Below are 27,699 nucleotides of genomic sequence, written 5' to 3' on the forward strand. Positions count from 1 at the left end.
TATTCCATTTATAAGATAACATTCCAACTGACATCCATATATGTTTTTTACACTCGAAGTCTTGTTGTCTTATGAAACAACTATTAGGCTATTAAATAGCCCATACACATTTCCCAAAAAAAAACTAAGATAGGCCTATACAGACACTTGCTAATATTCCATTAACCGAGGGATGTAATGACTTTGCAAAACCACATGGATTTACGCTGCTTGTTGTAACCAAATATCCTCACACATAGGTTAGAGAGTATTCTATTTGGCAATTTGAGTGAACATCAAGTTACAATTTTATTTAACAGCACCATTAAAAAGCATAAGTGACATGTTTGTGTCTGTACCAACACCAGTTGACCAAGGGGGTTAGAGGTTGCGACTTAGGTTGCACACACTGCACACAAACGAAAATTAAGCAACATTCATCATTGTGAAGGTACAATGAATAGGCAGAATTTTCTTAAAAGAAAAATAACCTTTATGAGTAATTAACTTTGGGGAACCAGCTGTAACATAGGAGTTTGTGCTTTGGGAACCACAGATAGGGGAGACATGATTATTGAATGCTTGGGAAATGAGTAGAGGGTCAGAGAAAATTTCATTATTGATTTGTATCTGCGTCAGGGCAGGAATTTCACGGCAGCCATGATGGCCATGGCCCTCAATGCCTAGCCTGGGACCAGACGAATCTGCCAGTGTAATAAAGAATTGCCCTCTGCGATTTGGGTCTGGCACCGCTCCGTTGTGAATCCATTTCCTGCTCCCGAAGTCTGGGGTGACCAATCAGGGCCCAGTACTCAAATATGGGAGACTGTAACTGGTAGTTGGTTGTAGGTCTAACCAATTGCGTGCAGAGCCATTCTTTTGATCCCGCCCCTTGGGGAAAAAAAACGTCCTCATAGAAGCACCAGACTCATATCTACGCAGTGAGTCTGGCCACTCGAGGCTACTCGTTGCCCCTCTCTTTGTCTGTGTGCCCCTCGAAAAATGACAAGTCTTATGGCCAAAGTGGCCTTGATGCCCCCGCCTGCACTGCCCCAGCTGATTTCACTGTTTCTCCTCAGCACTATCTACCTGTCAATACGGTAGACACCACCAGTTAGTTGTCTGGTTGAGATTCCAAATTCTTATTGCACAACAAGTGAATCACTGCACATATAACCAGTGGTAGGTTTGATTTCGAGCCTATATTCTATCTTAAAGTGGAAGCCAAGAAACGCTTTTGACAGAGAGGGGGAGAGCGAGTGAGAGAGAGAGTTGCTGGTTAACGTCACCAGCGTAGTTAAATGAAACGGAAATGTAATTAGACTGTTGTTGCCTACCTGTATATTATGTAAATGATGTACTAACGAGAGTGACAGTATGAACAAGTCAACAAGCAGCTGTCTGTCTAATTGATTTTCAGTGTCAGCGCACGTGTGCACATCAAATCACAGTACAAAACCCGACATTTGAACAAAATACAGATTGATAAATGTGACAAAATACAGTGAAATCCAATGAGTCTTAATATCCAGCAAAGAATATAACTTAATAACTGCAAATAAATTCAAAGTTTAGGCTATCAATACCCTGTCGTGCAGTCACGAGTTGGGACTGTGTCCACGGCCCTCTGAACTTTAAATGGCACTCCGTTGATGCAATGATATTAAAGCAATATTGCGCACAACCCCACAGATGTCTGACACTTTAACTGGCGGGGCAGCATGTAGCCTAGGGACAGTCGAGTCCCCCCTTGATCCATCTGAAGCCCGAACACATTCCACCGTGGCCCTGGCCATGCGTATTTGTGGCAGACTGTGGACATGCACTTATAGTTCTACTATTGTTTGCGAGTGGGATTATCATATAGCCTACCATGTGGGAATACTATTTGTCAAACTACACAAATCACACCAAAATGTAGTCTGTTATGATTGGAATATGTCTTGAATATGAATTTCATCCAGCACCAATTATATGACTGTCCCGTGCGTACGCCCTGGAGATGTCCGTGTATTGCTGTTTGCAAAATGAAAATGCTCTTGCATATGCTGTACTGTAAGTCTTAATAAAGCCAAATGTCGAGACATCTGAATAACTGTTAAAGCTTTAAACTCCCGTTTAAATGGGTGGCTGATTAAGCACCAACCTAATAGATTGTTTTTAATACCTCGGTTGTAATTATGTCACCTGCTAACCCCGTAACCTATTTATGTGAGGGATACTTACTATAGCTACTTAAGATGTTCGGTTACATCATTTTAATTGAATGTTGGCTGCTGCATAATGTTTAAATGCCTGTCAGATTGCCACACAATGCTGCACCGCATGTCTACAATTGAAACAACTGGTATAGCCTAAGCGTACACGACCTTAGACCAGATGTGAGATTTGAGCGGGCAAGTCAAAGTCACTATAGATTGATAAATGTGGGCCAATGAACCTTAAAACTCCTCCTAGGCTTTGTTTAATGCTTGAGCTCTGGAGTCCACACAATTCTCACCATAGCACAAGAGATTCTAAAGTGCAATAATAGCAGTAAGTAGTTTGATTCCCACGGGATCCCCACGGGATCTCCCCTTCCCATATACTATACTGCCGCTGCCTGCTCTAGGCTTCCAGGTCCTAGGGTCCTAGGGTCCTACCCTCTTTCAAGGCCCGTGCTCTTTCAAGGCCCGTCATAATAGAAATTAGTTGTAGTCATGATTGTATTACTTTTTTATAAAATAGGCCCAGGACATAATGTCTTTGAATGTCTCTCCATCCTGGTTGGAAGCATCACTCTCACTGACTCTCTCTCCTTCTCTTTTTCCTTGCATCACTGTCCATCAACCATCAATTTCCAGATATAACAAGGTAAGCTTACCCCAGGCTCCTGTGTTGGACCAGTACTGTTGTAATAATGTGTAAATGGACACCAGAGCTATAATCCTACTTACTTAGCTTAGCTCAGATGGATTACAGCAGCCAGCCTCTTTGTATCTAACCTGAACATGTTTTTACAGAATGTTCATGTTAACTGCTTGATATTTAGTTTTGTCTTATTGGTTGGCTCTGTATGTTTGTTTCAAAACATCTTTACAGTGATTTCTGTCAGAAAAGCCACACCAGGGACCACGTGTAGCACCCAGGGGCCAAACAAGACAACACGAAAGTCACATGACGTCACATATTTGGGACAAATTGCACCCATTAACATTGAGATGTAAAAGGCCCCTAAGCCAAATGTATTGATACTCTGGGCCATGCATGTCGGGAACCGTTCAAGTTGGGAATACATGCTCCCCCCGTTGTGCAATACCCCCTGTTATCTGATGTATTTGTTACTGTACCTATTGTCAGCTCCACACAGCTTTCATTGCAGTTTTATGGCAATCGCATCCTTATTTTTGCATTCTTCTTCCCTTCTGTTTATCCTAATGCCTGAAGTATACATTTAAAATGTATACTTCTGCCTGTGTGATCCTCTGCCATGCTATCTCTTTCCCTTTGGTGGTTTCATCATAAATCAATCAAGTGTGTGTGTGTGTGTGTGTGTGTGTGTGTGTGTGTGTGTGTGTGTGTGTGTGTGTGTGTGTGTGTGTGTGTGTGTGTGTGTGTGTGTGTGTGAATGTGACCACTAACTGCACTATGGTTACTATTACTAATACATGACTGACTGCCTATACAGTAGTCATGCAATTACAGTACAATCACATTGAGCTCTTCATATACAGTAGCTTTTTTAAGGTTGTGTGTAATGTTGCCATCACACTGACATGTTCAAAAAACTGTGCCTCTGCCTCACGCATTTCACGTTTGTCCTATCTCCTGTACCTCTCTTCTGTGACAGATGGAAGATCGGAGGGAGTCTACTCTGTGCCACCACAGGGACCGTCCTGCTGGTGGTCGCCACGGCAACCGACTACTGGGTGCAGTACACGGGGGATAATACATCGTCTTGCCACTCAGGCATGTGGAGGGGATACTGCTGCAATGGCACAACATGTCACAATCTGCAAAATCAGCAAAATGGTATGTCCTAGAAACTTCACAGGAAAACTGTCTATTTCCAATTGTGGTCATTTATTGGGACACAGGGGTGAGCTTCAGGCAGCTGGTTATAATCCGGAGAGCGTTTAGGAGCACAGTATTCAGCTGCAGAGAAGACAAGGGATTGCACGGAAATTCGCAATGTCTTGGTCGAGGCTCCTCAGCTTGTACCAGCTCCAGCTCCCCAGCTTGTACCACTTATCCACTTAAACGTCTCATTGGATAAGTGGGACCCTTGATGTCACCTTCTAGGTGTTGATTGAAGGAAAGGGTCCTATCAAGGTGTATACGCTGAGGTAATTTGGGTCTTGTTGGAATTCCAGGCGCTTGTTGTTAACGATCCCATTCAGTTCCTTTTTCCAGTACTGAGCTGCAGGCACCACCTGCGGAGGTAGGTAGCCAAGATGCCCATATCCTGGTTGAGACCCTCTTCCATCGCTTCCCATGTCGGTTGTTGCAGCATAATGGCTGCAACAACCGGTAGGTTGTAGATGTGGTCCCCTGTTAACCTGCCCCGCATTCATTCTGGCCATGAAAAAAGAAATCTACTGGTAGCGACAAAGTAGCTCTGGTCCAGACCAGAGCATTATAACTTGCTAATGTTCTGGACCAGAGCTAGTGACAAAAAAATGAGCTCCTCGGAGCGCAGATCCCCGCTTGTTGAAGAAACAAACAATAAAGCACGCAGATCGACTCACTAAAAACCAGGTGCTGAGTTCAGAATCCAAAAAGAATAACGTCTGCACACTGGGTCATGCTCCAAAGCTTTAAAATGTATCGGTTCCATTCCATTTTATCATTGGACGTGATGTTTTGAGCCTATACCGGCTTGTTGAGAAATCATTACGCACGTAGCCACTTTTTTGACCCAGCTGGACATTGTGTTTTGAGCCTATACCGGCTTGTTGAGAAATCATTACGCACGTAGCCACTTTTTTGACCCAGCTGGACATTGTGTTGTCTAGTGGAACACCCTGCTTACACACAATTGTTCCATTTTGTACACATTTGTACACATTTGTTACATTTGTACACTCTCAGAGTTAAATTCACACTGAGGATTTTACTGTGCAGACACCTGATTTATTAACAAAAGATGTCAGGATGTCATCTGCTCATCACTGCTTATTTGTTCGATGTCCCCCCCCCCCCCCCCCCCCCCCGTCTGTCTCCACCACCAGCAACACAACTCAAAGCCATGGGCTTCTTTCTACTCCTTAATGGCCTGTTATGCATCATTGGCATCATCATTGGTGTAAAGTCATGTATCCAGAGGTCAAAGCCCTCATTCGCTGCAGGGATTCTGTTCCTTTTATCCAGTGAGTATTCACACACACATGTACAGTAGGTACACAAAATCTGTGTTAACTTATTTCTGAGTGGGTACAAATTAAGCCTTGTCGGTCTCAAAGTAAGGGTCCATTTCTACACTTTCAGAGTCAAATTAATACTGAGGATTTTAAAGTGTACTCAAACACACGCACGCACGCACGCACGCACGCACGCACGCACGCACGCACGCACGCACGCACGCACACGCACACGCACACGCACACGCACACGCACACGCACACACACACACACACACACACACACACACACACACACACACACACACACACACACATACATACTGTACAATGATTGATAATTTTGTAACACCTGGTCTCCCACATTTCCTAGCTTTTGTTATAGTGCTGATTATGTCCATCTATACTGGAATGACGGCTGCCAACTTCAATAAGATCCCAGACGTGGATTGGGGCTTCTCCTGGTCTTACATGCCGGTATGCTGGATGGCTCCATTGGGGACCATCTTAGCAGGTAAGGGCACTGAACCCACACACACACGCTGCTCTCCAAAGATGAAGCACATTGTTGTCCTAATCTGAACCTGAGTAGATGAAAAAAAACCAGACGCTTAATAGTTTATCTTTATCTACATTATGTTGCCTATTTGAAGTGATACATACAGTACGTGCTTTGAAAAAGCAGGTTGTTTTTGATCATTAACTTCTGTCACGGTTACACCGCATGAGCTTGTGACATCACAGGGTCTCTCACACCTGTGATGTTTCAGAGTGACGTTGTCAGAGTGATCATCAGTGACATCAGCAGAGGTTACTATTGTAACGTTTCACGCACCGAGCTGGAATCGAACTCCGATCTCCAACTCTGCAGACCGGCAGGTAGCAAGCAACGCCAAGAGAGCTAGCTCCCCTGGATGAGCAACTTACTGGGTCTTTTGCGGGTCTTTTGTGGAGTCGCTACACCATATTAACCACCTGCCACTCTGTGTGCAACTAAGAAGCACACACAGATCTATCTGTACTGACAAGAACCCATGGTGGCATGTTTAGTAGCATGGGTAACAGGTCCAGGCGACAGGTCACTGGATACTCAGTATACACTACATTCCAATAAGGCTACACACTCACAATGCACATTAGTGCTGTCAGAACGCAATTCGGGAATCGAATATAAATTTAATTAATAATATTCGAATGTTGTTTAAATGTTTTTGTATTTTTTGATTTTTTTTTCATAAATGTACTGAGTAACGAATATAATGAAGACAAATGCTTTCATCACGTCACGCATGATCAACAATAAAGTTTGAGTGGTAACATTTGCCATGCATCCCATGTCTATGATGCATCGTAAACATACTTACAATCTGCTTATAACACTGTATAATTATAGTTATAAGAACTCATCAATGCTCTTGATGCTTTATAACAATAATCATTATAAAGCATTTAATGATGACTTAGAACGTAAATTATTATAATTGTCTCTATAATCTTTTAAACCAACCATGACCACTTATAGTGACTTATAATTACAGTATAATGCATTTTAACAGTGACTGTAAGTATACAGTGTTATAGGCATACTGTATCACAATACATATATACTTGACCTTATAAGTAATTATAGAATGCTTTATAATGTGTTATGATTATTGTTATAAAGCATTATGAATATTTATGAGTTCTTATGAGTAACAGATAATGCATTTTAGACATGGCATGCATAGCAAGTGTGACCGGGGTGTTTCCACTAACCAGTCATCCAAATCGCACTGATAAATCAGTGGAATTTATTCAACGTACTGTTGTAAGAGGACGAACTGCAGGGCCAACGTCGTTAGCCACTGGCCAGGTTACGTTACTCTACGAGCTGCGTCTATTCCTCGGACGCGCGGTAAGAAGTTATAGCCTAATATCTCTACTCTTATCAAAAAACCTGAAAATAAATGAACTTAACCCTAAACTAATATAGCTGGTTTCACTATTTTGTTAAGCCTGTTATTATAGCATGTGTATGTGTGCATGTGGGTGTTTATTATTGTACAACTATAAATTAGTTTATATAATTAAATAAAATATTTGAATATTTTAGAAAAATAATGAAGCAATGAAATTCGAATGGGATTATAGAGGAAAACTCACAGCACTAATGTACGTAGACTGATTATTACATTTGAACATAAATTAGTAAAGTAGTGTTTGTTGGTTGGTCAGTGTTTTTTATGTACAGCGTCCTTGGGGTTTATGAAAGGCACTATATCAATTCAAGCTACTATTATTATTATTATTATTATTATTATTATTATTATTAATTATAATAATGATAACTTCAAGAAATGCTTCCATACATCCTTGACTGAACGACAGCGCCCTACTGTATGTGTGTTGCAGGTTTCTTTATGTTTTACGCATTCAGGGGAGGGACTACCCGACTCCAGGAAGAGTAGGTTTTTCCTAGTTAATGTTTTACCTTGAAATGACTCACTGTGTCACGCTCCGCCCCGCAGCCCTTGCACCTTGAATGCCCATATATGGTGTTGGACTCTTAAGGGCTGTTATTTAGGCCTGTTTAGGCCGTTGTTCTTTATGTTCTGTATTTGTCTTGTATTGTTGTAACTCTGTTGCCCTTTTGCCTTGGTTTTCTGTACTTATATTATGTAGTATAGTTCCAATTGTATTTATGTTACTCTGTTGTTGCCTTTTGCCCTGATGTTGTGTACCTTTATTTTGTAGTATTGTTCTGTGCCTTCCCGTCTGGCTAGTTACTGTTCTCCTGCCTTGTCTCACCTCCCGGTGATTATTAGTTGTCTCCTCCCTCTGCCTATCATCTCTTGATTTGTCTGTTGATTGCACCTGTGTCCTGTTACCCCTGTGTCTATATATATGTTTGTTCAGTTCCATGTTAGGTTGTTCGTTTAGTGTTAGTGTAGGCATAGAAAGACTCTTACAGTCTATTATTTGTTTTGTATAATATAGATATATATATAGATAATTTTATTTCTGTGTCCTGCACACAAAGTGCCCAACCCTCATGGGTTTATAAGACACCATTTTACGCTTTAACATGTTTTACAATATATTCACGTAATACATTCGATTACATCTCAGAATTATACCTCAGAATTATACAGAGTGTTCTGTCTTCTCTTCCAAGCCTGACAAATAATATATATATATATATATATATATATATATATATATATATATATATATATATATATATATATATATATATATATATACACACGACTGTGGTTTGATATGTCGGTACATGGTCAATCTTTATGACTGAGTGACAATGTTTGATTGACTTGTTTATTCTGTACATAAATTCCTTCCTGCCTATTCTGTGGTTGTAACTGTTTGAGGCCTTGCTATTGGTTAATTTGTCGATTTGTCAATTGTGTGTTCCCGTCATCACTCACTCCTTCAATCTGGAGCATTGATTGGTTGAATACTTTATTTAGAAGTTTGCAGAAAAATAGCACATGAAAAGCCTACGGCTTGTTTCAAATGGGGTCCCCATGTACTCAAATCATAATGACAGACAGATATACACTACTATGCAGAACATCATATAAACAGTTTACAAAATGAAAAATAAGAAAAACAAAAATATGGAGGGGGGGGGGTAGGTAGGTTATGACTTCTACAGGGGCCAGTTTGGAATTGCATTGCAGCCACCTGAAAGTACTCTTTTAGGGCAGTTTTGAGGGAGAGTAGGGTTTTACTCTCCTTTATTGCTTTTGGTAGGGCATTCCACATTAGTATAGCTACTCATATAGCTATACATATACAATATCTTATTTCTTATAGAAGGCATCAGTAATGGTTTAAAACAAAAAGGTTTTAGCCTCCACGTATAGATCATTTACAGCCCCAAACTGCACGGGACTGGCAAGTTGCCCGGCCCTGCCCCTCTGCCTCACTGGCAGCCTTCAGTGATTGGCAGAGTGGAGCAGGCCATCAGGCCAACTTTTTACACCTGGGTTGGGGGATTGGGGAGAGTATATAAGGGTTTGCTTTGCTGCATTTATTCTATCTGTTCTCCACAGTGAAGGTCCTGGTCTTACACCTGGGCTGGTGGGGCCTAGCCACTTTTAGACTTTTGTGAGAGTGATGACACATATGATAACTAGATGATGCAAATGACCAGTTACTGGACACCTGGTCACTACAGGTCTGATTTAAATAAAGATGGAAAGGAGACAGGACCTACTAGGACATCAACATGGACACTGATGCTGGATGCTCATATGATTGAAACACCGTATGATTGGTAGGTCAAGAATAGATTTCACTCTGTCTGCCTTGATAGGGAAAGAAATAGGGTATATAAAACTGTCAAGAAAAAGTAGAAGGTGCTCGCTTGCTAGCTTAGCTTGCCAGATAGACTCATGTTGTAAAATGTACTTTGTGCTAAATAAATGGTGAACTTGCAGATTAGTCGTCTTTTCTTCAAAGTGTTCATTTCCTCAAGAGTTACACAACACTCTCATACAGCACATTCCACACATCCACAAATTGCAGACCTGACTGACTAATGACTTATTCACATACTCATTCATGTGTTGGTGTTTATTTTGTTTGTGCCGTCCATACCCGCCATTTCCACCCACCTATGGGACTGTAACCACGACTACATATCGCATTGCCTGTGAGGACCGTTCACAAACATGCTAAAAGCTTAAATTTGGGAAAAGTTAAAAATGTGCTTCTTCATATGTCAACAGTCAATGTGTGATGGATTGATATGATGGTGATCCAGCTACAAAATAATTAATGTCATTAAAAAATAAGTTATAGTTCATAACTATACATTTAAAAAGCAAATACTTCTTATGAGAACATAAACCGTTTTGTGATTAAATGAATGTAAACAAGTCCTGTGAAAGAGGATTAAAATTAAAAAGTTAAAAGGTGAACAGAGACAAAAGAGATCAATGAATCTGTAATCTACTAGTTTCTACTAATTGGCACTTATGGTGTTGTTAATCAATTGGTCACCTGCAGAGGCAGCAATGGGGAGCTTGCAGGCTTCATTCATTCTCAATGGTGCTGACAGAGAGGAAGCACTTTGTATTTTGGAGATCTCCTCTTTTTCAGGTATAAAACATTTCTGCTTACGAATGATTGATTGTGTTGTCATGTTTTGTTTCTAACTTGAGTAACTTTGTGACCGAAAATTTAGGGTTTTGAAATATGTCTATATGCTCTGGAGTATATTTGGTTTGTTTCACTTCACACTCATTGTTCTGAATGTCTTGGTAGCGAAAACCTCTACCTCCGCTATATAGCTCCGAGACGAGGGTGCTGTGTGTGTGTGTGTGTGTGTGTGTGTGTGTGTGTGTGTGTGTGTGTGTGTGTGTGTGTGTGTGTGTGTGCGCACAGTGCTCATGCCCATATTGCATATATACATTTATATATATGATACGTAGTATATATATTTTTCTTAACAATGTTATGTTGTGTCAGTGTCCTTGTATGAAAGCTCATAGTTATTAAACCCTCACCTGTAAGTTATTCTGAATAAAGAGCATCAGCTCTTTACTAACAAAGTGATAAAGTAGAGCAGGTGTTCTCAGACATTTTCATATCAAGGACCCCCAAATTGCAATTGCAATTTTCCTGCACATTTGTGAATATAAATGTCCACATATTTCAAAAGTAGCCGATCTACAAGCTCACAACATGTTGCATTGCAATGCACTGGCTATTTTGTATTATCTGAAGTATAAAATAGGGTTAAAGTGTTCCCCATTTTGCTGGGGACCCTCTGGAACCCCGTCATGGACCACTGGGGGTCCCCTGACCCCACTTTGAGAACCACTGAAGACGTAGGGGACCTTATCAACTGACTGATACAATGTTTCTACTGTATATACTGCTACAACCTGTCATAAAAAAAGACTCTGCTACCATCTAGTGGAACCTGAAGTACAGACCAATCTCTCATTAACCACTTAAACCATACATGTGACTCTTGGGCACTTTCTTTCTTTCTTTCTAACTGATACTCAAGGCTTATGGTGTCCCTCCCAACCCACTCCGGACCATAGGAGCCAGGTACATGGGTACAAGAGCCACGGTGATGACCTCATGGGCTCATGTGTCAACACAACAACAAGTAAGATCTTAAAATGAGGAAATCACTTGCATGGAAGGCTCAGAATGGCATGGACAGTACCTACATCCTCCCACGATATCAAGCTGAACTTCTCAGCAACTGTAGCGTCTGTTCTCCTATACGGCTGTGAATGCTGGACCCTATAGCCTATATAGAAGTCCCTGGATGGGTTCTACACCGGAATGTTTTGTACAGCACAAAACATTCTTGTGTAGAACCCATCCATGCAAGGGAGGAAAGTACTGGTGAGATAGCCAGATGTATGGAGGTTGGAGATGACTGGAGAGGATGACTTAGAGAGAGGGGGGTCAATGAGTTCAATCCATGAGACAAAAATGGTGCCATATCATGAGCATTAGTGAGAATTATATGAAGATGGGTTGAAAATGGCTGAAGTCGTCCTTTAAACAAGTAGAAAAAAAAGATAACTTAAAAGCCAAATCCTATCCTATTTGTCGTCTTCATAATTGTCTATTTAATTATGAATGATTTTTGATTGATTTGATGATTTCTTTATTTGTGCAACCCTTTAGATTGTTATGAAGATAATTCCACATTTTAACTCCTATAACTGAAGGACACATCAGCTTGTGTGTGGTCCGTACATACTGATGCTTAAAATTTAATTTCTCACTTACAGTGCCACAGTATCTCCTTTCTTAACCATAAGAAAATTATAAATGAATGACGAAATAACTATTGAATGAATAACTAAATAACAAACTAACTTTAGTTATTTTATTTGGTCCATCAATTTCATTAACATTCCTTGTTGTTTGGCTACCGTCTCAACTTCTATCGTCATTGAGTTTATCGTAATTTTTATTTCCTTCAAATATTCTTCAACTTCCTCATTTTCACTCCTTTCTTTCGTCTTTGTTTTAACTACTTTTCTTGTAGATTTGCTGACAATAAACGGAATACCTCGCTCTTATGACAGAACATTTCTAGACGCTGTATGGCTGTGACTGCGCACTGCTATCTCCATTGAATGGAAGCCAGTCCGGAGACAGAAATATATTCTACCTAAGAGTTCAGCACTGATCTAGAACTTGAGAGATCATGTCTGATGCCCTCGACAGAGACGAAGAACTGAGCCAGAAAGAACTGAGTATGAAGAAGAATTCCATATATTGTTTTACCTTAAATTTACTTGTATCTACAGTACGTAGGCACACCTAGCTGCGCTGTGGCACGACAGTGGAGCTAACAACAATGCAGAGTTCAAGACCCTGATGTTAGACAGGAGGATGTGGAGGGCAGCAATTCAGGTGTCCCAAGTTGGTGTCGGCTAGTCCGCACTATCGCATCGCATGACTTCACTGCCTTCATTCAGGCTCATTTTTTTTTTAAATCAAAGGGAAATAAATATATAATCTGAAACATGTTAATATGACTCAGTTTTCAATAAATGTCCTCTTCAAATAGTCTTGACTGTGATGTTATTAGTTTTAATGTATTTAATTCCCGGTGTCACCACTAGAGTTCAGCACTAAACCTCTTATGTTCTGTAGAAACGCTTCAGTTTCACTGATAATCTAAAGACAGCTCTTGGGGAGAGGTTTTAAATATTCTCTGTAATATATGGTGGGGAATGGAAATAATTACCAATTTCACCAGAGAACAATACATCCCATGCTATAGATAGTACATTGAGTGTTGTACACCCTCGTAATCAATGCCCAAGTGTTGGCTCCCACAGCACAAGTTTGCTAGGTGGGAGTTCCCAGTGTCTGTGGGAGTGACCAGACAGCCTGCGTTCCAACACTGTTCCATGCTCATGATGTCATCAGTAGGCTATATAACTACGCTTGTTGGGAAAGTGCTCATCCCGGTTGATGCACTGTACGTAACATTATGGTGTAGCACAAATCCTGGACCTTCTGTATAGGGCAGGCTTCAGGGTCCAGCCTGCAAAGCAATAATAAGAGAATGGACTCTACAGTCATGGAGAAGAAGCTCAGCTTGAAATGTCAGGGGGACATGGCACTGTTCGAAGCCATGCCATTTAGAGCACAAGCTAGTTATGAGACATTGGGCCCCTGGGCAGGATGTGTAAAATTAGCCTCTCCCATGCAAAGTGGTTTGCTTCCCTTTACTGTGCTATGTTCCTTATTTCAAGTGGTTTACTTTCCTTTACTGAGAGCACATTTTGCACTTACAGTACATGACACCTCACAGGGTACCATAGGGTGTGATGTGATGGCAGTGTTGGACTTTTTTAAATAACTACATCTAGTTATACTGTAGGCATGGGTTTGGTTCATGTTAGTGTAAGGATCATATAGCTATAGTTATACTGTAGGCATGGGTTTGGTTCAGGTTAGTGTAAGGATCATATAGCTATAGTTATACTGTAGGCATGGGTTTGGTTCAGGTTAGTGTAAGGATCATATAGCTATAGTTATACTGTAGGCATGGTTTTGGTTTGGTTCAGGTTAGTGTAAGGATCATTTGGGTTTCTACCAGGCACATGTTCCAAGTAGAAATTAGTGAAAAACATGTTTTGTCAGATTTCACAACAATGATCCATTCTGGACACAAGAAGAGGAAATGAAAGAGGGCGTTTCATTATGAGTATCAAAATGGAACTATTGATGGGAAATATAAATTTCATTTTCAGCTGACCATGCAACAAAACCACGCAGAAAAGCACATCTTTGGACAAGTGAAACTGTTAAAAACATAGCTTAAAAACATATTTCCTAATGAACATCAAGACCAACTTGCAGCCATAGCCTACTCTCAAAATAATGTCCTTCTTCCTCCACACTGGGAGGAAAATCGATGGGTGGCCGTATAATCGGGATCCAAAGCCCAAAAGCTCAAGAAAATGGGTTGAACTGACTGATACAATGTTTCTACTGTATATATTGCTACAACCTGTCATAAAAAAGACTCTGCTGCCATCTAGTGGATACTGAAGTACAGACCAATCTCTCATTAACCACTTAATGGGGAATACCACTCATTTTCAACATTGAACCATGTCATAATATACCTTAGAACTGTGGAAATAAGAAAAAAAGTCCTCCCCCCTTCTATGTTTCCTAGAACCGGAGAATTGATTGTTGGGGTCATGCGATCAGTGACATACGGTACTTGTAACTGCTGTCATCGTTTATAAGTTATATAATAATTTTAAAAGTCCAAGTTCATAATTAAGAATATTTTTTTTATTTATGTATACATTATGTCTTCTGTATGAAGTTGTTGTAATACTTTTATTTTTGAAGTGTCAAAGTCACGTTCTGTGTCTCTGGGTCTGCTCTCATGTAGCCTCGGAATCCCAGCCTTTTTTTTTGTTTCAAAAGAAAAACAGCTCTCATGTGAATGGGGTTCACACAGGACTTTTGCATTAAGCAATCAAGCAGCAAGTGAAGGTGTAGAAGCTTAGTGTCATGTTGGTCACAACAGACTGTCTAAAGTTATAAGAAAAGGTTACTGGCTGAAGTTATAAGAAAAGGTTATAAGGACCTGAAGACTGAAGAGTTGGCTACTCCCTTTATGTGTTGCATGCAGCCAACGAGGTTTGTTTGTTTCTTTCTTTCTGATACTCAAGGCTTATGGTGTCCCTCCCAACCCACTCCGGACCATAGCAGCCATGTACACGGGCACAAGAGCCACGGTGATGGGCTCATGGGTCAACACAACAGAGTAAGACCTTAAAATGAGGAAATAACTTCCATGGAGGGCTCAGAATGGCATGGACAGTATAACAGTCCAACCTCCTCCCACCATATCAAGCTAATTTTCTCAGCGACTGTAGCGTCTGTTCTCTTATACGGCTGTGAATGCTGGACCCTATAGCCTACAGTATATAGAAGTTCCTGGATGGGTGCTCCCTAGATTAACAGGTTACCAACAACCATCTATATGGAGCGCTACTGAGGGTTAGTGAAAAGATAACGACCAGGAGAATGAGGCTGGTGGTCACTGCCATCGACACTGGAAGGTCCCAACCAGCAAGCTTGTGCTATGGGGCCCAACACATGGGCATTGATCACAAGGAAATCCCACACACACACACCTACATGGATGTACTAATGAAAGATGCAAGGGAGGAAAGTACTGGTGAGATAACCAGATGTATGGAGGATGGAGATGACTGGAGAGGATGACCTAGAGAGAGGGGGGTCAATGAGTCCATGAGATCCAAAGCTTGACCCTGACCATCACTTACACAGCTGGTGAAGCCAAGAAGAAGACATCTCAGGGTAGGAACCTGTTTTTATTTTTGTCTTTTTGCTGCAGCTGATGTGTTGTATGTATGACTGTGTATGTGATTCAAACTGTTCTATTGTTGTCATTCATTGTCATTCATGTTCTATTGTTGTCCTATTAGGACCCAATGACTGGGTGGCAATTGCAAAATAATCAGTGACTTTTTCTGGCTCTGGATTTGAAGGCTGATGTGAATCTACAGTACATCGTGTCTGTTGTGTTGTGTCTGTGAGTTGTGAGACAGCACAGTACAGTATGTGTATACTAGGCTGTGTTGTGTTGTGCTGTTGCTGCTGTTGAAGGTAGTGAGTTGTGACGCGGAGCAGTGTACAGTACATATAATAGGCTGCATGTGTGTGTTGTGTTGTTGTTGAAGTTGTGCCAGGGTACAGTATATGTATACTAGGTGGTGAGTTGTGACAGGGTGCAGTATATGTATACTAGGTGGTGAGTTGTGACAGGGTGCAGTATATGTATACTAGGTGGTGAGTTGTGACAGGGTGCAGTATATATATACTAGGTGGTGAGTTGTGACAGGGTACAGTATATGTATACTAGGTGGTGGGTTGTGACAGGGTGCAGTATATGTATACTAGGTGGTGAGTTGTGACAGGGTGCAGTATATGTATACTAGGTGGTGAGTTGTGACAGGGTGCAGTATATGTATACTAGGTGGTGAGTTGTGACAGGGTGCAGTATATGTATACTAGGTGGTGAGTTGTGACAGGGTGCAGTATATGTATACTAGGTGGTGAGTTGTGACAGGGTGCAGTATATGTATACTAGGTGGTGAGTTGTGACAGGGTGCAGTATAGGTATACTAGGTGGTGAGTTGTGACACGGTGCAGTATATGTTTACTAGGTGGTGAGTTGTGACAGGGTGCAGTATATGTGGTGGGTTGTGACAGGGTGCAGTATATGTATACTAGTAGATGGTGAGTTGTGACAGGGTATAGTATTCATTTACTAGGTTGTGAATTGTGACCGGGTGGATGTACAGGTATTGTTACATATTATTGGCGTGGGTGGAAACACCTCTGTCTATGTAGATTATTTATTTCTATCTTTTTTGGCTCTACAACAGTGACCCTGCCATCACTTAACACAACTGAACAATTTAGAAAAAAATAAAAGACGTCTCAATGCCTTGTTTTCTTTGCTGCTACTGCTTGTGTTGTATGTTGTGTACTAAATCTACTGCTTGTGTTGTATGTTGTGTACTAAATCTACTGCTTGTTGTGTACTAATGTGATTCAAGCTATTGTTGTCATACTAGGACTGGATAGGGTGGCAATGAAACATGTTCAGTGACTGTTTGTGGCTCTAGAATTGAATACAAGGTGTGTTTGTTGTGTTGTTGTGGTTATTGTTGGTAAAGAGTTGTGGGTACATACAGTATGTATAGTATAATAGGCTGTTTATGTTGTGTTGTGGTTATTGATGGTAAAGAGTCATGACAGGGTACAGTATACGTATACTAGGATGTTTATTATGTGTCGTTAAAGGTAATGAATTGGCCGCCGTTGCCCCTCAGTTTGGCCTCAAAAAAGGATCTGCCCTGAGGCCACAGTGGCCTTGATGCCCCCCTGCACTGTCCCAGATGATTGTAGCCCTTGCCCTAGCCTTTAAGACCTTGCAGGCTTATCTCTGGACTAAGAGAGTCTGCTAATTTGCCTGAATTGTAAATTGACATATATATTTGTAGACGTTGGTGTCTTTTTGAGATTCTGAATTCTGACCCCCCCCCCCTTTGACCCCTTTGTTTCTACAAAAATTAGTAATTTGTGTATACCAATACATTTTGTGAAATAAACAGCTTTATTATTCACATATATATATGTATATATATTCACATATAAATTTAGATATTTCTTTAAAATCTTAAAATCATTGTTTTATATGGCCTTCCTGCCCTGGCATTTAGCCTTTATTCCCTCAAAAAATGTACACCACCAAAGGCAAGTGCTTTGCCCATAAAATGATGAAATTCCAGGCCTGGTCACTGCACACTTCTGTTATTTTGAAGAAGATCTTGTTACCGATAACACAACAAATAAACCATTGGTGTTTGCAGTATGGTGTTGCATAGAGTTTTGCCTACGCAACAATAGCCTATGTGAAAGGAAATGTTACTATGACACAGTCCAATAAAGTTCCAATAAAGTTCCCATTCAAATAGTTGTAATGCATTTAATTCCCCCATGCCACCAGTAGAGGTCAGCACTAAACCAACAAATCTACTGTTACTGTTACCTGAGCTATGAATACTCAGTCAGGAATGAATGCATAAGAGTTGAAGATAAGTGAAACATCCCATCCTTCCATAAACCTACTCACTGGATAGTGCTTACATTGTCTACAGCAGGGCAGCCTCAATTTCACTGATAATCTAAAGAGAGTCCTTGGGGAGAGGTTTGGTATATTCTGTGTATATATGGTGGGGAATGGAACTTATTAATAAACCCACACAGAAAATGTTCCTCCTAAAGGCTTCACCTCAAACATTATACCTCAGTGCTTGGCCTGAAGATATTAATTTTCTCAATGCAATAGGCTCTATATGCACAGCAGCCATATTGGAAAAAAATGGGCCTTCACAGTTTCACTCATTAAGGTTCTGCTCCATTTAGTGTAGCACAGTGGTTCTCAAGCCTTTTAACCCCATAACTCTGAGAGTGTATGTTACACACTTCATGAAGACAACTTCTTTGAAAACTCTGAAAATACTCTGAGCCCCTAAAACATCCAGGGTGCCACATGTACAAATGGAACCAAGTGGACCCGTACAGTTCCATTTGTACACTCAGAGTCAGTGTAATTTGGAACCCTGGGTGGCAATGGCAAATATTCAGTGACTGTTTCTGTCTCTGACTGGTGGCAACACCTCATTTTCGTCTGTCTGCCTGCCTGCCTGCCTGCCTGCCTGCCTGCCTGCCTGCCTGCCTGCCTGCCTGCCTGCCTGCCTGCCTGCGTGTCTGTTATTTTCTGGGGTGAATGCAAACCAGGATAGAACTTAGACAGAAACAAATTGAAAAACGTTAAGTGTCTTTAATAATAAATAACCTGTTACAGAGGCCTCTAATCACCGTTAAAACATAATACAATAAATCCTAAAAACCCTAAAGGTAGCTCTCCAACAAATCGACTACTAGACTGGCAGTCGAATGAAGTCGGGAGAGAAGTCGGTTGGAAAGTGTGAAAAAAAAAAGTTGCTGAATGCACCTGAGAGCCGACACAGACGGCTACAATGATGCAAACAAATGCCTATGGCTTGATGTCTCTTTCAACAACAAACACATGAACATGTACATGCTTAAATCATTTGAGAGGCATTTGAGAATTACAAAGATAACTACTTCAGAGTGCTTAGGGCATGGGCACAAGATTATCTGTATTTAGACTATTTTGGTGTATCACATCTTTCATATTTAATGTTAATTAAAACAACTAATAATCAATACAATATATTAAATAGCTAGAATGATTCAGACAAAATTGGGAGCCTGTCATTTCTGTTCGAGTTGCCTACTGTAGGCTACTCACCACACAAGCCTTGCGCATCCATGAAGTAATCCACCATTTCATCATCATCATCATCATCATCATCATCATCATCATCATCATCATCATTTTCAATTGATAAAAAGGCCAATCTATCCTCCCTGTTTATGTTTCTGTTTAATTATGAGTGTTGTGTAGTATTTTATACAGTTGCATTTTTTATTCCTATAGAGACACACGGCTGGAAACGGAAGGCCTACAAATTCACGCCCACTTTTGACACAGCATCGCTACTCGGGGTCTGTTAGAACGATGAACTGCAGCTCTAAATGCAATCCCTATGAGAGGCATTGTAAAATACCGTGATTTCACTGGTTATCTACTGAAGCTGTAGCTTTTTTTTTTGTGTTCTAATAAAGTGTCCCATTTGTTTAATTCATCCTTTTTAATGTCCCATATCTGCCATCTCGATATACTACCCACAATATACTATAATATACTCCATCAGTATGTCAAAACCGCTAGCATCGGAGATCTAGATTTCAAATGGTCGCATGGTATATACGCATCCCTTGATGTTTTCAATACCCAGAAAAGTGGCGAAAGTGGCCGTTTTCAATATGTTTTGGTCATTATCTCTGGAACAGAAGGTCCAATCTGCTCGGTTCAAAGCTTGTTGAATGCGTGACTTTGAGGACATTAAGCACCTTTTCGGGTTATTTGTTTTTTTTAGGAGAGGCGAGATCTTAGTTGGGCAGGCGACCGCCTGTCCTGCCTCTACAGTGGGTTCGCCACTGTTCGCCGCTCAGCACTCTTAAAGACAGCAATGTCACTGAAATGCGACAACTTGTCTGTCTGCCGTCTCGCCTCTGCTGTGTTAACATTATGGGTAACTCGTTAAAGTGGAAAATTAAATGTGAAACACATCAAATATTAAGAAAACAAGAATATATGTTGACAAAGACACTCCATACTTTTGGAAACATATTTTGATTTAAATCAATATCGTCTCCAGTTAATGTAGGAATATTTTAAAAGTAGGCTAATTCTCATATTCTCTCATAGAGATTGCATTGAGAGCTGCAGTTCATCGTTCTAACGGACCCCGAGTGTCAAAAGTGGGCGTGAATTTGTAGGCCTTCCGCTTCCGGCCGTGTGTCTCTATATAGTCTTTGGACAAATTGAGTGTTATGTGTTATTTTACTGCATGTTTTGAGTTGTATCATTTGTTTTAATTTATTAGGTGTTGTGCTCCTTGCAAGCGTGGATCCCTCTGCCAATCCGGCCACGGAGCACGTCATCAGCAGCCAGTGCGAGCTGGGCAGGGCGGAGGACTCCCCGAATGAATGGAGGAGAGGACTCATTCAAAAATGAACACAGACAGAGACAGAGGAGAGGTGTACCTCGCCGGGTGAGGTACAGCCAGCAATCTCCAAAGTCTACACACATCCAAGAGAGGCCTGGAGCGAGGCGGTGATGGAGAGGTGTCCCCCGTGCTGCACACGCAACCGATGCAGAGGCAGTAAGTACCGGTCCATGCAGCACTTGGCTTGAACAGTTACCTGTTATCACGTAGCTGGAAACAGGTCAAATGGCACATGTCTGCTTTTTGTTCACAGATCCGCCGGCGTATTTTGTTTACCAAACTGTTTTGTGTGAGCTACATATTATGTAAACCTTGTTGTATATGTAAACCTTTACTTGAAAGTGTAGAATCTGTATGACTAAGTTTCACTGATTATGAAGTTTCCTTACTTCCACAAATAAGGAAACTTTATGATTTTTTAAGGATGTGAGTACATTTCCGCCTCCTCTCGTTAATCTCTGTGGGGCATTGATCGTTCATCCACAAGTTTGCGCCTGTAAGAGCCTTGCCTCAGGATTCACTAGTTTGACAATGTCAGACATGCTCGAAACGATGATGTGGGGCGAGTTTTATTTAACCCCTTCTTACCCAGTCTGTGAACCCTTCTTGAAATTGGAGGCTTTTTGAGGTGGAACAGCAGTGCATCAGGGTTGGAGGACCTGTGGCTCAGCATCATACCATCTGGTGTTGTGCGGTTGTAAACCCCAGTCTGTGGGTTGACAGTTGAGGCCCGGCCTCAACATTGAGTTGGAGCACTGACAGGCCTTGGGTTTCGACAGTCGGGAGGGCTGCCTGATTTTTCATGAAGAGGCTGTCATCTTTTTCCCCATCACAGTTCTATATCAACAACACAACATAGTCACAGTCCTACTGTATATCAGCAATACAACACGACATATAGAAACAACACAACATTATCACAGTCCAACTGTATATCAACAACACAACATATTCACAGTCCTGCTGTATCAACAACACAACATAGTCACAGTCCTATACACCACATATCACCAAGAGCTTAACATAAGGTTCAAGGTACTAGTGGGCACACATGATGTGCCAACCTAATTTTGGCAGCACCCCATGCCTTCTTAGTGATGGCAACACTTCCTGTAAACTACATAGGAGGAGTGATACATTTCTGATAAACATCCTGTCAGACCAACCAAAAGAAAGTCTCTATTAAGCTGCTGTCATCATTTCACTCTACAACCTACAACTTCTTCTGAGGTAATGAAATAACAAATTAAATACTTATTTTTTTATTATGTTTTAAATACATTTTTAGCAGTTTGGTGGGATACAGTTGTGTCATGGCCCATCATGTACTCCTTGTCTCATTTAAATGCAAGAAAACCTAAATTATACAATTTTCAAAATCTTTAACAAAGTGATTATTTTTCTTCAATCACAGTACTTTTATAATCGGTGTACTGAACATGAATAGTGCTTGGGTGTCTGAGTAGTAAAATAGCCATGGAGGGAAGGCAATCTTTTTTCACTGTGTCTCTGGTTGAGCGAGTTGATCAACATCTGCATGCTGCTTTGCACCCATTACTGAATTACTGAATTACAGCTATTAATATGTTATTACAATATGGATGACTCTCATCATACATGTTGTGATGAGGGTCTCACAATCCTGAAATGTAAACATTAGGGATGTGAATGACTCAGTATTTGCTGAGACATGTTGGAGATCACTGTATGTGTAGGGTCCCCAGATGATTAATGTGCATCATTGTTTTCTCACTCAACAGTAAGCACACCAACATACAGGATATATGTACATTTCTAAAGTGACAATTTAATGACTTTTAAGACCTTTTTAACACCAAATTGTCAAATGTTACGTAAGAAATGGGCAAACATTGTGAAAATAGCCGACCTAGACTGTGTGTGTGTGTGTGTGTGTGTGTGTGTGTGTGTGTGTGTGTGTGTGTGTGTGTGTGTGTGTGTGTGTGTGTGTGTGTGTGTGTGTGTGTGTGTGTGTGTGTGTGTGTGCGCGTCCGCGCGTCGTTCTCTGTGACCACATCCTTTCCTGTTCTACTGTACTGCAAAGGTGTTGTATTTTCACATGCTAGTATGTGCAGTGGAAAAACAACGACAACAACCTAACTTCTGATCCAATCACCTAACTTCAGTTCATTTTATTTTCAACACTTTTGGACAACAAAATACATGTCTTTGTACGGTAATGTACATCAGTGCATTTAAAATAAGGCACAATCTCAAACAGTCCAAGGCACAAGTTGTCAAGTCCATTTGACATAAAAAGGTGTCCAAGATGCCGAAAAATAAGGGGACAGGGAGAAGCATAATGCTTATCGAGCCCTACCCCTGGCTCAGTTTGCATAAATAAATTAAATTGTCACAGTGTTTACAGCACACTTCAAGAATACATAATCAACAGCATCCCACACGTTTCTCTCTCTCTCTCTCTCTCTCTCTCTCTCTCTCTCTCTCTCTCTCTCTCTCTCTCTCTCTCTCTCTCCTCTCTCCTCTCTTCTCTCTCTCTCAAACACACTCAAAACTCTCTCTCTCTCATGAGTTACACTGTGGAACTTCAACTGAATTTACCAAAAAATTAAAGTAAAACATAAAAAGAGGGACATGACATTCATTTTTTCAGTTTGTATCAGTAGTCAGGGAATATTATCTGAAGAATTTCCAATCTGTGAATACATTCCATAGGGCACGGTCCCACCACACTTTTATTTTACCTCTGGGGTGGAATCTGCCAATGCTTTGTCAATGCAAATGTGTGGATTTTTGGAAAAAATGCGCAAGACCCAACAAAACACTCCCTGGACTAAAATGTCCATAGCCACTTTTCCAGGTCATCACAAACCATTGTTTTGTGTAAAAAGACATATTGCTGCATGCATGTAATTAAACGGTAGTTTTATTTGTTTATTTCAATTTACACAATCTCAAATGTCTCAGCAGTCATGCTACTTGAAGCAGAATTACATTTTGTTACTGTTTCCCACATAAGGTTAAGGGTACCCCAACTTTCAGCAGCTGAATTTCAGTCTTTGTGAGATGTCTTACTAAACACCTTTACAAACACATTGGTGAAGACCTTTTTTTAATATCCCCTGACTACGGTGGAAAATGAATGACAAAAAAAAAGAGCTCAAATGTATGGACAAATGAAACCTAATTTCCATCCTTGCGTCCTCCACTCGTGCCTTAGCCCAGCATCAAAGCGAGGAGGAGGGGAGGCGAGGATTACATGTGAGAATGCAGCAATCGATCAGGTTCGACTCAATAGCCAAATTCCCAAACCAATATTTATTTCTACTCGCCTCTTGCGTTATCCAGATGTCATGTTGTATTGGCAACTCTACTTCCGCTAGTGGGCTATGCTTAGGAACAGAGCTATTTGACATGTATTCTCCAAATTAAAGATACTAGTCCATACCCGGTCGACGCATCCGTGGGGGGATATGCGCACATGATCTGGCAACCCGGGAGGCAGAAAAAAATTAAAACGATTCACAGGAGGCAGGCAGTGATCACCCCATGTGCACAGTGCACACGCCCCCACCACCTCGTACAATTCAGCAGTCAAAGTCTCAGTCTCAAGTCCCATCCTCCTGTTTCACCATCTCTGGCCACCCAGAGCACTGACAATTCCAACAGTTAGTTTTCACTGGGCAATATTGAAGTAAAAGAATATATAAAGAACATCCCATGAATGATACAGCTAACCATCAGGTAATGCACTCCAAGGAAAAAGTAAAATGCCTCGATATGAGATAATTTCTGAACATTTGGAGTTGAGGGCAAATAATGATACACTTTAAGCTTTTCCCTCGGCGGTTCGTCCCATAGCTGGGCAGCCCGTAACCATGGCGACATTCTTTTACACAAAAACGCTAATAAACAGCTGAGATTTGGTTAAATCAAAAAACGGGCTTCGCAGTTCCGTGCACATAGTAATGGGCAATGGCTGTGTGCAAATCAGATCAATTGCTCCAGCCACTTTCAAACATTCTGTCGTTAAATAATGCCAATAACAGCAATAACAGCAACTTGCCGGGTGCACGCCTCCAAAGTGCTCACCAAAAGCATGTCCTTCCTGTAGGCTACAGTCTCCTCATAGAGCTTTTCAATTGGCCGGTAATATTTTATGGGATCGGGTCATATATCTTTGTGGTTATCACTGTGGTTCACACGCACGTTTCAATACAACTGTGAACTAATGGACGGCTGACTGTTTTGTGTCATATTACATTGTTTTCATTACATTTTTCTTAATGCTGTGTATCACTCTCTCATGTGGAAAGTGTGTCTGTGACCCCTTGGAGGTTAAAAGACAGTCAGGGCTACGGCATGTTGTGCTGTGGCCCCCAGAGTTTATGTGACAGAGAGAGAGAGACAGAGAGAGAGAGAGAGAGAGACGGAGAGAGAGAGAAAAGTACCTTGGTTGTGCTCTGCACCTGCTGTTTCTTACATCTTTTCACATCCGAAGGAAATGATGCTGATAAGTGTTTCCTTCTGTTTTCTATGTTTGTACCAGGGATCAACCATGGCAACTACACAAAAAGTCAACATCAAAGATATTCTGAAGCAGTTGGAAGATGCAGAATTAAAAGAGCTCAAGGATTTTTTTTCTGAGGATGAAGGGCTCCCTAAACAGATCCCCTTTCCAGAGCTGGATAAACTTGACAGGTTGGACACAAGTAAGAAGATACAGAAGACCTATGGAGCTGACAGTCTGAAGTACTTCATGGAGGGTCTGGAGACGATCGGCAGGAAGGATCTGGTGGAGAAGTTTTCACATGCAGTGTCAGCACCCAAGAGAAGTGAAGGTAGATCAAGAGAAGTTAAACGTGTGTGTGTGTGTGTGTGTGTGTGTGTGTGTGTGTGTGTGTGTGTGTGTGTGTGTGTGTGTGTGTGTGTGTGTGTGTGTGTGTGTGTGTGTGTGTGTGTGTGTGTGTGTGTGTGTGTGTGTGTGTGTGTGTGTGTGTGTGCGTGCGTGCGTGCGTGCGTGCGTGCGTGTGTGTGTGGTGTTGTAGCAACAATTCATGGTCACTTTAGGATATTGACTGATTTTGCTGATATGAAAGCATTATTATTATTATTATACGTTAAGTATTGCTGTCCCACTTTTCTGACCCATATAACCTCACTTGCAATTTCCCAAAATTGCACCATTCTAGTTTTTACAAAAAAAAAGCTTTCTACACTTCCACACTCCCCTTCCCTAGTGAATCCCGGTAGCTTTCCAAAAAAGATTTTTTATTTAAAAAAAAGATATATTAATTTTCATTTTCATGTATCGTTGCTGTAGTAGGCCAAACATGACACATACATTTTTACGTTCTCCAATATTGTAAAAGTTTGTAGGATAAATAAAAAGTTTAAACTTTTCTGTCAACTAAAACATTTAGTTGACACATTAATTGGTGTCTTTGTGTAAACAAACCAGTGTGTGATTCCCTGCTACACTATGGATTCCAAATGCAAAGAAAGAGAGTTGTTTCCTTTCACTGCCAATGCTGCTGGACATACAGCAGTATGTTTGATCTGTTGCAAGAAGTTATCATATTTAATGAATGCTTGTTTACATGTATTTGTATTTAGTCATTTTATAGGCTAATATACACTTAATAGCCCGTGTTGCCTTCATTATAAGGCTCAAATATGTTTGAAGCTCCAGACAGATTTTGTTTTTGGGGTCCAAAATGGCTCTTTTGATATTTAAGGTTGCTGACTAAGCGATATGTTATTTATATATATTTTTTATATTATCTTTAATATATACTGGAAATCTATGGACAGGCACATAGGCTGCGGGTAATGAAGGCTAGGGTAGGCTAAGCCTTCCCAAATGTTATGCTGGGAAATTCTGGGAATTGTGCAAATTATATATAATATATGTGCGCAGCATTATTTAGTCTTTTTTTTTATAATAAATCAGTAAAATCAGGCAAAAATATGAATTAAATAACATAACCCTAACCTAACCCTAGGTTAGGGTTAGGGTTAGGGTTAGGGAAATCGAGTGAAATGGGTGGCGTCACTTCCACAACACTGAACAGTGCACGGTATACATGACTGAACAGGCCCAAGGTGTGAGGTGTGAGGGGGCCTTGGAAAATGTTGAAGGCCCTTGGGCCCATAATGTGGCCGTGATTGAATCCCATACAAATAGTTTTCATTGCTGATTTTGAGTTGGTGTTTCTTAATATCAGTTAGATATGCATTAGGACGTGCTTCACATTCTGTGTTCAAACAGTATGTACATTATGTCCTACAGCATAGTGGAACAGATCTAAGATTCTATTTATTTGTTTAAAGACCAGCTCATTGCCCATTTCCCACCTCAAATGTTTTCATATACATACAAGAACAAGAATATCTGTAACAAACCGTTCGAATATTATACTGGTGTTCGGATTTCATTTATTTTGACTGCATGTTGAACTTTTGATCCAGCACCCAGCCTATAGGTCCAGCTATGCGTGTCTTTAATCTTTTTCTAATTTTAATGTTTCGCCCATAGTCTCACTCAACTGTCTTTCCCCTTAGCTTCAACAAGTCACTTTGTTGACCAACACCGGGTTGACCTGATTAAGAGAGTGAAGATGGTCGACTCCATCCTGGATCTGCTCCTTGCTGAGGGTGTCATCACCCATGAGGGCTTCAGTAATGTGAGGTCTAAGACCACCTCTATGGAGAAGATGAGGGAAATCTATGAGCTCCTGCATGCCAGTGGGACAAAAGCCAAAGAAATATTCTACAAAGGTCTTGAGGAAAATGAGCAGTTTCTACTCCAAGATCTGAAGCGTAAGTAATTGTCTTAAGAACAGTAAACATTGGTACATTAATATGAAATGACTCAACATACTGTATATACATTTACTCTCAACATGATATTTTTTTGCTCACTTTGATGCACATGTCATCAACCTCCTTCAGCACAACCTCCTGACATGCAGGAGGAAAGGAGACACTCCGCTCCTTACTCCAAGTGCTGAACACATGTGAACACAATCACTTTGGAGAATCATAACGACTCCTCAACATAATAGGCAGTGACAGTAAGATGGAAGCTAATGCTGTTTCTACTGAGGCACTCCTGACTCTGGGAATACCCAAAAGGGTGCAACGCCATCTAGTGTTTTTTGGTGGAACATTTTGATTGA

The 27,699-nt window shown here is 40.9% G+C and overlaps 2 protein-coding genes across 2 annotated transcripts in view; both read left to right on the forward strand.

Moving 5' to 3' along the window:
- The window catches only part of LOC311062196 (uncharacterized protein), a 35,564-nt gene extending 23,123 nt beyond the window's left edge, over positions 1–12,441 (forward strand). The window contains exons 5-9 of the mRNA XM_084081064.1: positions 3,816–3,990; positions 5,190–5,327; positions 5,692–5,832; positions 11,344–11,448; positions 12,349–12,441. Coding sequence (XP_083937190.1) covers positions 3,816–3,990; positions 5,190–5,327; positions 5,692–5,832; positions 11,344–11,448; positions 12,349–12,416 — 627 coding nt within the window. The 3' untranslated portion in view covers positions 12,417–12,441. The remainder of the gene's footprint in view (positions 1–3,815; positions 3,991–5,189; positions 5,328–5,691; positions 5,833–11,343; positions 11,449–12,348) is intronic.
- LOC311062195 (uncharacterized protein) overlaps positions 1–27,699 on the forward strand; it is a 137,701-nt gene that overhangs the window by 99,160 nt on the left and 10,842 nt on the right. The window contains exon 5 of the mRNA XM_084081063.1: positions 27,083–27,340. Coding sequence (XP_083937189.1) covers positions 27,083–27,340 — 258 coding nt within the window. The remainder of the gene's footprint in view (positions 1–27,082; positions 27,341–27,699) is intronic.

This window comes from Gymnoscopelus microlampas (assembly GCF_963454915.1).
Source record: "Gymnoscopelus microlampas genome assembly, chromosome: 15".
NCBI lineage: Eukaryota > Metazoa > Chordata > Actinopteri > Myctophiformes > Myctophidae > Gymnoscopelus > Gymnoscopelus microlampas.